The sequence below is a fragment of the Tupaia chinensis genome, unplaced genomic scaffold (genome assembly GCF_000334495.1).
Source record: "Tupaia chinensis unplaced genomic scaffold, TupChi_1.0 Scaffold139431_1, whole genome shotgun sequence".
In the NCBI taxonomy this organism is placed as follows: Eukaryota; Metazoa; Chordata; class Mammalia; order Scandentia; family Tupaiidae; genus Tupaia; species Tupaia belangeri.
This window is the reverse complement of record NW_006199316.1, coordinates 686,781-699,703: the sequence shown is the minus strand read 5'-3', so window position 1 is coordinate 699,703 and position 12,923 is coordinate 686,781. Positions and strand designations below refer to the sequence as shown.

The window sequence follows — 12,923 nt, the reverse complement described above, 5'->3', positions numbered from 1 at the left end:
TCTGTCTGTTGAGCACACCCCCCCGAAAAAACCTCCAAAAAAAAAAAAAAAAAAAAAAAAACTCTGTATCTATGGAATTGATCATGTGGGATTCAGCCCTCTTAACCTGTATACCACCTGTTGGTCCAGTGAAATTTTTTTTTTTGGGTGGTTTTTTTTTTTTTTTTTTTTTTTTTTTAACTATGACCAGAGAAAGACAGGCAGACGGAGAGAGAGAAAGAAAGTGAGAAAGCAAGTTGCCAGGTCCAGGACTCAAACTGCAATAAGCCATATGGGAGTCCAGCATTTTTAACCACCACACCACCTGCTGGCTCTGACCTATTTTTTATTATGAAAATAAGATGGGTTTTTCTCTATTCTCTTTAAAAGAATTTTTTTAGTAATTTTTTCTGGGACCAGCAGTTGGTGTAATGGCTATGTCGCTGGACTCCCATATGGTCGACAACGGTTCAAGTCCCAAACCCGGTGACTTAAACTCATGCTGTGCGTGCCCAAAATCCTGAGAGGAGAATGGAGGATAAGAGATTGCGACATGGCCTTCCCCCCCGGGGGGGATGATTTCTCACCTTCTGTCTCTTTCTGTCTTTCTGGTGAGCGCACGCTCCCTATAGCAAAATAAAAACCTCTCAAAAATATTTTTTTCCTAATAATTTTTAAATTTTTTATTATTTTTTTTAAATGCTATAGGCCACATGTGCTTACCAGAAACAGAGAGACAGACAGAGAGGGAAAGTGAGAAAGCAAACCACCAGGTCTCGAACTGCAGTCGGCCACCTGGGAGTTCAGCACTGTAACCACCACCTACCATCTGCCTCCTATTCACTTCTATTTTTTTTTTTTTTTGAGCACTTTATTTATTTCCATTTGTTATCGTCATTTTTTTTTCTTTATTTGACAAGAGAGAGAAAGGGAAAGTGAGAAAGCAAAAAGCAAGCCACCAGGTCCAGGACTTGAACCATGGTTGGCCATGTGGGAATCCAGTGCCCTTATCTACCACACCTGCTGGCCCCTCCTATTCACTTCTAAAACGTTTCTTTTCTTTGAAAATAGTTATCCTTCAATGAACAAACTTAATTTCACACTCTCAGTTCGAATTTTACATGGGCTACTTTATACTAAGTGTGTTTTAAATGGATCCTCTTTTAAGTTTTAGTGTCCTTTTGAAAGGTAACCATTGCTTTTCTTGATTTACTGACACGTGTGCAGGGTGGGGGGAGATCTGAAACGTGGTTCTAGAAGCCTCACTTGTAATCCATACTTAATGAGAGCTTGTGGGGTTGATCACTGAGTCCCGGGTTTCCCAGACCTCGGTAGTGGGTCTGCCGTTGTCAGTGCTAATGCCTAGCAGGGATTCTGGATGTCATTAGAATGAGTGATCTGTTCTTTGTTTTTGCACATTCTTTTCTTCTCTTTCCTTTTGACAATAAAATGCCTCTTCTTATTTTTTAGAGAATTTTTAAAATTTAATTTTATTTATTATTTTTTTTTTCCAATTTGCTATAGGGCATGTATGCTGATCAGAGAGACACACAGAGAGAGAGAGAGTGAGAAAGCACGCCTCCGGGTCCAGGACTCAGACTACTCCGGACTCGGACCGTAATCAGCCATGTGGGAGTCTAGCGCCCCAACCACCATGCTACCTATTGGCCCCTTCCTCTTGTCCTTTTGAGCCAGATTTGGAGACTGTTTTCTGTAAAGGATAAATGCGCTTTCTGGGCCATCCGAGTTCTGTTGAAGCTTTCCTTGCTGCTGCTGTAGTGTGAAAGCAACCCACAAACTGAACGATGTGTTGCTGTTCCGTCCTCCTTATTTATAAGTACCTAGGCGATAACCAGGTTTGGCCCACAAGCCTTGCTTAGGTCGTCAGACTTTCCTTTTGAGCAGCTGTACCATAGAACTTTCTGCAATGATGGGAATGTTCTAAATCTGCTCCCTGGTATGGTAAGCACTAGTCACGTGTGGCTTCTGAGTATTTGAGATGTGGCTAGGCAGCTGAGGGCCTGGATTTCCCTCTCTTGTTGCATTTAATGAATGTAAATTTATGTAGCCACATGAGGTTAGGAGCTGCAGCATTGGACAGTGTAGCTGCAGAGTTGTGCTCAGTTCCTTGGACAGGCCCTATGTATGCTGCTTGTGATTAAACATTCCCTGCGTTGTTCTCAATAGGATAAAATGATGACAGAGAGAACCCTGCTGAAGGAGCGTTACCAGGAGGTCTTGGACAAGCAGAGGCAAGTGGAGAACCAGCTCCAAGTACAATTAAAGCAACTTCAGCAAAGGAGAGAGGAAGAAATGAAGAATCACCAGGTATTCTGCTTATATTGAAATTGTCCGTGAGTTGCACCACAGTCCCTGACTTTAATTTTGGTTTTGATTTAATAAAATAGGAAGCAAATTTACATTTTAGTGGTTATCATAGAATTTTAAAGATAAAAAGAACCTTCATGGGGCACAGTAGTTGCGGTGCTATACTTCCACATGGCCGACCACTGTTTGAGTCCTGGACCCAGTGGCTTAAAACTCAGGTCAAGCATGTGTATACCCGAAGCCCTTAGAGGAGAATGGAAGAGAAGGGATTGTCACGTGGCCATTCCCCGGGGGATGATTTCTCTCTCTCTCTCTTTCTGGCGAGTGCTCATGATCTATAGCAAAAATCTCTCTTAAAAAAAACTTTCATGGGGCGAGACAAGGTGTTTAAGGTGCTGAACTCCGACATGGTTGGCTGCGGTTCAAGTCTCAGACTCAGTGGCTTGAAAATCATGCTGGATGTGTGTGCACGCATGCCCAAGATCCCAAGAGGAGAAGGAAAGGGAAGGGTTTGTGGTTTGGCCAAACCCTCTAGGGGTGATTTCTCACTTTCCCTCTCTCTGTCTCTTCCTTGAGTGTTCATGCCCAATGGCAGAAACCTTTAAAAAAAGAAAAAAGGCAAATTTATTATCTTACAGTTTCGTAGGCCAGATGTCCAACATGGCGTCACTGGCCTAAAACCAAGGTATTGATTGGCAGGGCTGCCTGCGTTTCTTTCTGTGTGCTCTAAGGGAGAATACATTTCCTTACCTTTCAGCCTATAGAGTTTGCCTTGACTTGCAGTCCCCATCCTCCATATTCAAAGCCAGCAACATAGCATTTGTCTGACCAGTCTGTCCTAGACACATTTTCCTCTGATTACAACTGCAAATGGTCTTCTACATTTTTTGGGGGGGCTGGGGGGGGAGATTATTGCTATAGTACACATGTGCTCACTGGAGAGACAGAGACAGAAAATGAGAAATAACCCCCCAGGGAAGATGGCCACGCCACAGTCCCTTTTCCTTCATCCCCCTCTCGGGATTCTGGGCATGCACACACAGGTGTCCGTTGTGAGTTTTAAGCCACCGGGTCCAGGATTCAAACCACAGTTGACCACATGGGAGTTCAGTGCCTCAACTACCACACCACCTACTGGCCCCTGGTTCTCCATGTTTAAAGACTCATGTGACTAGATTGGGCCCACCTTTGTACTGCAGGACAGTCTTCCCGTCTAGAGGTCACTGACCTGAATCACAGTTACAAAGTCCTGTTTGCTAAGGAAGGTAACACATACACAGGTTCCAGGGACTAGAAGAGGGCACTTTTTTTTTTTTTTTTTTGAAGAGATTTTTGCTATAGGGCGCATGCGCTCGCCAGACAGACAGAGACAGAGAGACAGAAAGGGAGAAATCATCCCCCAGGGGGGATGGTCATGCCGCAATCCCTTCTCCTCTTGGGATCCTGGGCACGCACGCACATGCGCCTGGCGTGAGTTTTAAGCCACCAGGTCCGCGACACGAACTGTGGTCGACTACGTGGGAGTCCAGCGACATAGCCATTACGTTAACTGCTGGTTCCCCCTCTTGTGGAGGGCATATTTACCACATTTACAAATAGGAATCACAAAAGAGGAGAAGCAAAACTATTATAAATGTGAGAGGAGGAGCTTAGTGTCACTGATGTTCATTCGTTTGCTCAGTCAGTATTTCATGAGCCCTTGACTTAGGCTCTGGAGATTTAGTGGTGAAAAGCAGCCTCGCTTTTCATTGGAGTTCTTTTTGTTCTAGCTGGGGCAGACAGATAGTAGGAATAGTAAAGAATGGGCCCCTTCAGTGGTGCCTGCTGACAAGACTCGTGCTCCTTAGGCCAAGCCCAAGGGTCCCAGGTTTGATTCCTAGGCCAGCCTACAGGCCAGGTGTGAAAGTGCACATCTGTAGTTCCATCTGCTGGCCCCTATTATTATTATTTTAATTTGCTATACGACATGTGCACTCAACACACACACACACACACACACACACACACACACAAAGTGAGAAAGCAGGTCGTCAGGTCTAGACTTGAACTGTGGTCGGCCATATGGGAGTCCAGTACCTCAACCACACCACCTGCTGGCAATTTACTGTATTGTTTTTAAAAGTTACATTAAAAGTTGGGGCTGGCAGATGGCATAGTGGTTATGTTGCTGGATTCCCACATGGCCAACTGTGGTTCCAGTTCTGAATCTTGTGGCTTCAGAATCATACTGGGGGGACCAGCAGTTAGCGTAATGGCTATGTCACTGGACTCCCATGTAGTCGACCGCGATTCGAGTCCTGGATCCGGTGGCTTAAACTCACGCCGGACGTGTGTACGTGCGTGTGTGCGTGTCTAATATCCCAAGAGGAGAATGGAGGAGAAGGGATTGCGGCGTGGCCATCCCCCCTGGGAGGTGATTTCTCGCTTTCTATCTTTCTGCCTCTCTCTGTCTTTCTGGCAAGCGCATGTGCCCTGTAGCAAACACCTCTCAAAAAAAAAAAAAAAAAAAAGAGAATCATACTGGGCATGGGCATGTGTGCATGCCTGCCCAAGATCCTGAGAGAGGAATGGAGGAGAAGGAATTGCGGTGTGGTCATTCCTCCTGAGGAGTGATTTCTCTTTCTTACTGGGTCTGCCCATCTCTCTCTGGTGAGCTCATGCACCCTAAGGTAAAAACCTCTTAAAAAAAAAAAAAAAGGTAGAATAAAAATGTATTTATATTGTCCTCCAGGGATTTTGGGCACAAAAATCCCAAAAGACTGATGGGGTTTGAGTCCTAGACATGGCAGCTTGCTTTCTCATTCTCTCTTTCTCTCTCTGTCCCTCTCTGGTCAAATTAAAATAAATAAATAAATAAAGTTAAATAAAAAATAATTATTTTTAAAAAATGTACTTATAGAAATACAAAATCAACCCAACTGACTTCTTTAAAAAACAGTTATTTTATTTAACTTTTTCTATTTATTTTATTTTGACCAGAGAGGGAGAGGGAGGGAGGGAGAGAGAGAGAGAGAGAGAGAGAGAGAGAGAGAGAGAGAAAGCCACCAGGTCCGGGACTCAAATCATGGTCAGCCATGTGGGAGTCCAGCGTCCTTAACCACCATGCCACCTGCCACCCCACCCCAGCCGACTTTTAACATGGATGAACAAGTTAGATATATTCCTATGGTACCATATTATGCAGCTATGTTTGTGTTAGATCTGTGTTGATATAGTATGTTCAAGTCAGATGATAAAAGAATGCAGAATAATGGATCTATAATGACCTCATTAAAAAAAAATCTAAGGAATATATATACACGTATATGTGTGATTATGTGAGAATGGTGACGACGTGAAAGCATAATACAAAGCAGTGAGTACCTGGAGTGCCTTTATGAGTGCAAGTGGTGTGAAGTCCAGGATGACTGTTAACTTAATTACCTCTGTATTGTTTGCTGCCTTCTTATTTTTTTTTAAATTGCCAGAGGGCATATGTGCTTGTCAGTGAGGGAGAGAGAGAAAGCATCCCCCAGTGGGGCTTGGTCATAGGGCAGCTCTGTCTTCATTTCTCCACCCTGTCAGGATTTGGGGCATACAGTACATATGTCCAGAATGTTTTCCAAGCTACCCAAGCCTTGATTCAGACCATGGTTAGCCATGTGGGACCCTGCTCCTTTAGCCATTAAGCTATGGATCTGGCCCATTGTTTGATTTCTTATTACAGCTATGTATACAAATATATTTGTTGTTAAATTATAAACAAAAACTTCACATGTAATAAAGTAGAACCATAATAAAACAACACAAGACCATATTTGTTGGGTGTGACAGACTCCCACTCGGTATAAGAACACCATTCTCAGCACCCGTGACAGGTGTTTGTTCAGCCTTTATTTGAATTCCAGTCACGGAGAGCTTATTGCATCACAAGGCAAGATACTGCATTTTGAGCAGTTGTGATTGTCAGGAATTCTTTCTCCTGTTGAACTGAGGTCAGTTCCTGAAACCTCCTCCCTTAAGTGTGAATATAGTTCTTTGGAGCTGCTCATTAACCACATTCTTTCCGTTTGATTCAAATTCACTAAAGTCAAATGTGAATTTGGGATAATTAAAACTAACCTTCAGAGCCAGCAGGTGGCTTGGAGGTTAAGGTGCTAGATTCCACATGGCTGAATGTGCAGTTCAATTCTTGAACCCAGTGGCTTGGAAATCATGACCAAAATCCCAGGAGAGTGGAGGAGAAGAGATTGCAGCGTAGGGGGTGATTTCTGACTTTCCCTTTTTTTTGCCGGGGGCGGGGTAGAGGTTTTTGCTATAGGGTGCGTGCACTCACCAGACAGAAAGAAAGCGAGAAATCACCCCCCAGGGGGGATGGTCACGCCGCAATCCCTTCTCCTCCATTCTCCTCTCGGGATCTTGGGCACGCACACATACGCACCTGGCGTGAGTTTTAAGCCACTGAATCCAGGGCGCAAACCGTGGCCGACTACATGAGAATCCAGCGACATAGCCATTACGCTAACTGCTGGTCCCTCCCTCTTTTTTTCTCTCTGGTAAGTGCATGTTCCCTACAGCAAAAACCTAAATTACACTACTACTACTATTACTACTAATGATAATGATAATCTTCAGATCAAAAGAATTAACTTATTTTCTTTTTTATTTGTATGTGACTGTAATCGTGTGGGACTCAGGAAATATTAAAGGCTATTCAGGATCTGACAATAAAGCGAGAAGAAACAAAGAAGAAGATAGAGAAAGAAAAGAAGGAGTTTTTGCAGAAGGAGCAGGATCTGAAAGCTGAAATCGAGAAGCTTTGTGAAAAGGGCAGAAGGTAAATGATGGGGTTAAGAATAACCCTGTGCATATTTGCATATGTATGAGTATAAGGGGCCAGTCCTGTTTATTTGTAGTTTCTTTTCTTTCAGTTTAAATGTATTTAAAAACAATTGTGCCAGTTAAAATTCTCCAGTGACTTGAGTATTTTCAGTACCCTAATGTTAAATTTAATAGAAAAAAGTTTCAGAGATTCATTGATAACCTTGTAATAACAATTAATTGTTTGGTCCCAAGTATAATCAAGGTTTTAGTTGGCATCTAACACCTGTTTGTCTTACTTTGTAACATGATTTTTTGCAAGTTCAGGCAGCAAGAATGCTTTGAATGATTATGTGGTTCACTAAAAGCAAATCTCCAGTAGTATCATTGTAAGGTATTTATTTATTTATTGTTTTAGAGAGATTTTTGCTATAGGGCCCGTGTGCTCACTGGAGAGACAAAGAGAGACAGAGGGACAGAAAGTGAAAAATCACCTCCTGGGGGGATGGCCACAATACTTTCTCCTCTATTCCCCTTTTGGATTTTGGGCATGCACGCACATACCTGATGTGAGTTTAAACTGCCGAGTTCGAGACTCAAACCGCTGACTATGTGGGAGTCCAGCAATGTAACCATTATGCCATCTGCTGGTCCCAGTTGTAAGCTGTTTATTAGTGGAACTGTGTCCTCTTTTGATAGAATTTGGTCGAATACTCTGTGTGTATCTGTACTAATGGTTGTGCTGCATAGCATTCCATTATCTGTAGAAGCTGTGGGTATGAGATTCTGTGTCATTGTGTCAGTTACCTTAGGCTGCCGTAACAGTACCACAGACAAGGTGGCTTAAGCAACAGGAATTTATTTTCTCACAGTTCACGGTTCTGGGGGCTGGAAGTCCAACATCAAGGTATTGGCTGAATTAGTTTCTGGTGAGGCCTCTTCTTGGCTTGCAGATGGCGGCCTTCTTGCTGTGTTCTCACATGGCCTTTCCTGTGTGTATACAGACTCCTGGTGTCTCTTCTCATAAGGACACCAGTCCTTCTGGACCAGTGCCCCACTCCATGACCTTACTTAACCTCCTTCAAGATTCTATCTGTAAATAGTTACACAGGGGGTTAGGGCTTCAAAATACGAATTTTGGGCAGTATGATTCCGCCTGTAAGAGTCATATTTCTTGGTCATACCTCTTTTATTCATTCGGTATAGATTGAACACCACGTTCAACTACGTGGGAGTCCAGCGACATAATCTTTACGCCATCTGCTGGTCCCAATTTTATTATTTCTTTTAATTTTCTGTAGAGCACGTGTACCTTACCAGAGAAAGAGAGAGAGTAAACTGCCAGGTCCAGGCCTCAAACTGGTCTACCTTGTGGGATCCAGCTGCTCCAACCATCATGCCATTGGCCAGCTGGAAAGAGTATATGTTTATTGTGTTATTCTTTTAACTTTCTGTTGGTTTGAAATTTTCAAAGATAAAGATATAGAGGTAGAGATAGATATAGGGAGGAATTAGCCAGGCAGTAAATAGGGGGAGGACATTATAGACAGATAGCCACAGAGACAGGAGCCTCTGAGATGGAGGGTAGAGGAATGAGGCTAGCAAAAGTCAGAAGTCAGAATGGAAAAGGCTCGTGATGTGTTAAAGAGCTGCGGTTTTCTCCATGACAGTGGAAGTCACCAAAGGATTTTAAGAGAAGGGTGTTTTGAGAACACAGGAATAAACTGATCGAGTTTTCCTGCCCTACTCTAACAACAGCTTTTTGACTCACAACACGGCCCCTCATTTCTGATGGCAGCCGCAAGCCCCCAGAACGTGTTCCCTGCGTTTCTGACTGGCTGGCTGTAAACTGGGATTCCCAGACCTCCCTCTTTGGAATTACTTTGTAGAGTGGCTCACGGAACTCAGGGACACACTTTACTTTACTTACATTTACCGTTTTGTTTTGTTTTGTTTTGTTTTTTGAGAGTTTTTTGCTATAGGGCATGTGCGCTTGCCAGAGAGACAGAGACAGAGAGATAGAAAGCGAGAAATCACCCCCCAGGGGGATGGCCATGCCACAATCCCTTTTCCTCCATTCTCCTCTTGGGATCTTGGGCACGCACACACACACATACCCGATATGAGTTTAAGCCACCAGGTCCAGGACTCGAACTGCAGTCAGCTACATGGGAGTCCAGCAACATAGCCATCACACCAACTGCTGGTCCATTACTGGTCCACTACTGGTTTATTATAAAAGCTGTTACAAGGCTACAGATGAGGAGATGCGGGTGGGGGGGGGACATCAGCCAGGCACATTGGTGGGGCTGGCCGGTTCCGGGCCCTCCCTGGGTGCACCACTCTCCAGGAACCTCTACGTGTACAGCTGTCCAGGAGCTGTGAACCCAGGCCTTCAGGGCTGCTGTGGAGGTTTCATCACAGACATGACTGAATCATTCGCTTGTTGTTAGTAATCATCTTTCAGGCCCTCTCCTCTCCCTTGAGGTTGGGTGCTGGGGCTGAAAGTCTCAATCTTCTAGTCATGGTTTTTCTGTGACCAGCCTCATTTGATGCTGTTGGGGCCGCCACCACCAGTCATTTCATTAGCCTACAGAAGGGTATGTGTTCCTTTGGTGATTCCAGAGATCTTAGGAATTCTGTGCTAAAAAACGGGGATGAAGACGGCAGTTGCAGACGGCTGCTTTTTCACTGTGCTCCCACATGGTCCTTCCTCCGTGTGTACTCCTGGTGTCTCTTCATATAAGGCCCCCGTCTTTCTCTCTACCCATGTATTTATATTTCATATAAAATACATATTTCATAACATCACAGGTATTAAATGATGCTATATGCATTTTACATAGGTCACTTTTTTTTTTTTTAAAGGCAATTGGAAAGGGGAGTCATGTAGATGAACAGTTAGGAAATTTATCCTGGCGAGTGTCGGTTAAAGTGATGGTGTTCTGGGAGCAGCAGATGGTGTAATGGTTACATCGCTGGACTCCCACGTAGTCTGACTGCAGTTAAGTCCCAGATTGGTGGCTTAAAACTCATGTCGGGCATGTGTGCATGCATGCCCAAAGTCACAAAGGAATGGAAGAGAGATTGTGGCATGGCCGTCCTCCCTGAGGGGTGATTTCTTGCTTTCTGTCTCTGTCTCTCCAGTGAGCACATCTGCCCTATAGCAAAAATCTATCTAAAAAAGAAGTCTAACGTTTAGAGAACAGCCCTTGGCCTGGTGGTTAAGGCAAGCTGGATCCCATGTGGCTGACTGTGTGGATCAAGTCCTGGACCTGGTGGCTTGAAAAACACCACTCTGTGTGTGCACGCATGGCGAAAATCCTGAAAGGAGAAGAAATGGACAAGGACGGGCTGCGGAATCCCTCTGTGAGGGGTGCTTTCTCACCTCCCTTTGTGATGAGTTCACACATCCTCTGGAAAAAGTGAAAACTAGAAAAACAATAAAACTTAAAAAGTCTTACTTTTTTTAAAAAAGTGATGGTGGCCAAAGCTCAAGTATGTCAGTGGGGTGAGGGAAGTGGCACATCTGTGAGGCGTCAGGGGCAGCACTGATGGACGTGTGTGGACAGGGAAGGGTGAGGGAAAACTCCCATATTTCTGCCTTAGAAAATTAGGAAAGTAGGGTGTTTTTTATTCTTTAAAGAATTATTTTATTTCATTAATTATTTACTATTCTTTTTTTTTTTTTTGAGAGATTTTTGCTATAGGGCCCATGTACTTGTCAGAGAGAGAGAGATAGAGTGGCAGAAAGTGAGAAGTCACCCCTCCCGGGGGAGGATGGCCACACTGCCCCTCCTTCTCCATTCTCCTCTTGGACTCTTGGGCACGCATGCACATGCACCTGGCGTGAGTTTTAATTTGTTGGGTCCAAGACTCAGAGACACAGTGAGTCAAGTAGGAGTCTAGTAATATAACCATTATGCCAGCTGTTTGTCCCATTATTATTATCTTTTAATTTTGTGTGTACTCACCAGAGACAGAGTGTGCAAAAGACAGAGGGAAAGTGAGAAAGCAAGCCAGTGGCTCTGGGACTCAGACCACAGTAAGCCATGTGGGAATCCAGAGCCTTAACCCCTACACTACCTGCTGACCTCAGTAACGGAGTTCTTTTCATAAGACATCATGTCCGTCTTGTAGGTTTCATTTTATATTCTGCCTCTTCTATGAAATCTTCCCTAGCCATCTCTTCTTAAACTAAAAGTGCAATCTAAAGAAAGCATTCTTTTGTATGCTCTTATACCACTTAGTGCCATAGACCTAGTAATTATTCGATAAGTTATTTGTTGGATCACTGGATTGGACATTAGAGTTTCACATTGCTATTATAGAAAGATTAATTTACTTTATAGTAATATGCTAAGTGCATTGTACTGTTAGTAGGTAGTTACTATGTACTTTAATGTAACTTTAAAGATAGCAACTTGAATTGACCAAAAATTTAAAGATGATATATTCAGCTTTGTTTCATATTTGATATTTTCTCCTGAACAACTGGTTATTTTTGTCATAGAAGTTGTTTTATTTTTGTGGGATACATTTTAGTTCCCAGCTTGTATCCTTTAAGGTTATCAGTAGTATTCAAAAGGTAAGATCCATGCCAGTGCTCTTCCAGGACAGAACCACTTTTTAAATTTTATTTTTAAATTAAGTTAAATTTTTTTAGTTTTGCAATAGGGCATGTGTGCTTGTCAGAGAAAGACAGTAAGAAATCAGCCCCTAAGGTGATGGCTGTGTCGAGATCCCCTCTCCTCCACTATCCTCTCGGGATTTCCGGCACACATACACACATGCCTCTTGTGTTTTTCAAGCCACTGGGTCTGGGACTGTAAAGTTGGCCAGGTGAGATCCAGCCACCTTCATCACCACACCACTTTCTTACTTTCTGGTGAACACACGTACCTTTTAGCAAATTTTTTAAAAATAACAACGATAAAATTAAGTAAATAATTTTTTTTTGAGAGAGATTTTGCTATAGAGCATGCACACTGGCCAGAGAGACAGACAGACAGACGGAAAGTGAGAAATCACGCCAAGGGGATGGCAATGCCACAGTCTCTTCTCCTTCATTCTCCTCATGGGATCTTGGGTACCTGCATCCAGTGTGAATTGTCAGTCACTGAGTCTGGGACTCAAACCACAGTTGACTACATGGGAGTCCAGCAATGTAACCATTATGCCACCTGCTGGTCCCAGTATATAATTATTTTAAAAATATGTTAAAAAACCAAATTGGTGCTTTAAGAAAAACTTGGTTTATTTATTTATTTTAAGGAATTTTTGCATGCTTGCCAGAGACATAGAGAGACAAAAAGTGAGAAATCACTCCCACTAGGGATGAGAAATTAGTCCTCCTGCGATGGCCATGCCACAATCCCTTCTCCATTCTTCTCCATTCTCCTCTTGGGATTTTGGGCATACATGCATACATGGCCAGAGTGAGTTTCAAGCCACCAGGTCTGGGACTAGAACCATGGTTGGCCATGTGGGAGTCCAGAGATGTAACCATTATGCCATCTGCTGGTTCCAATAAAACCTTGTTTTAACATGGCCTTTGTATTAGTGTACTCTTGATATTAATGTCCAGTTTTCTAGAAAACCTTGTACATAACTTCTTTCTGATTTTATTTAAACTTGATCACAGACTTTCCTTTACACAACATTTATCTTTTAACAACATTTTTCTCATTAGTTGTAGACATTTTTTTTTCCTCACACAGAAAGAACCATTCTATTTAGGACAAGAACAAGCATTTTTGGAAACCAGCAGTTAGCGTAATGGCTATGTCGCTGGACTCCCACGTAGTCGACCGCGG

General features: G+C 43.2%; 1 protein-coding gene across 2 annotated transcripts in view; it reads left to right on the top strand.

Annotated features, from left to right (window-relative positions):
* RNF214 (ring finger protein 214) overlaps nt 1-12,923 on the top strand; it is a 48,781-nt gene that overhangs the window by 10,362 nt on the left and 25,496 nt on the right. For both annotated transcript variants that reach the window (XM_027765682.1, XM_027765683.1), the window contains exons 4-5: nt 2,167-2,307; nt 6,984-7,123. In XM_027765682.1, coding sequence (XP_027621483.1) covers nt 2,167-2,307; nt 6,984-7,123 — 281 coding nt within the window. The remainder of the gene's footprint in view (nt 1-2,166; nt 2,308-6,983; nt 7,124-12,923) is intronic.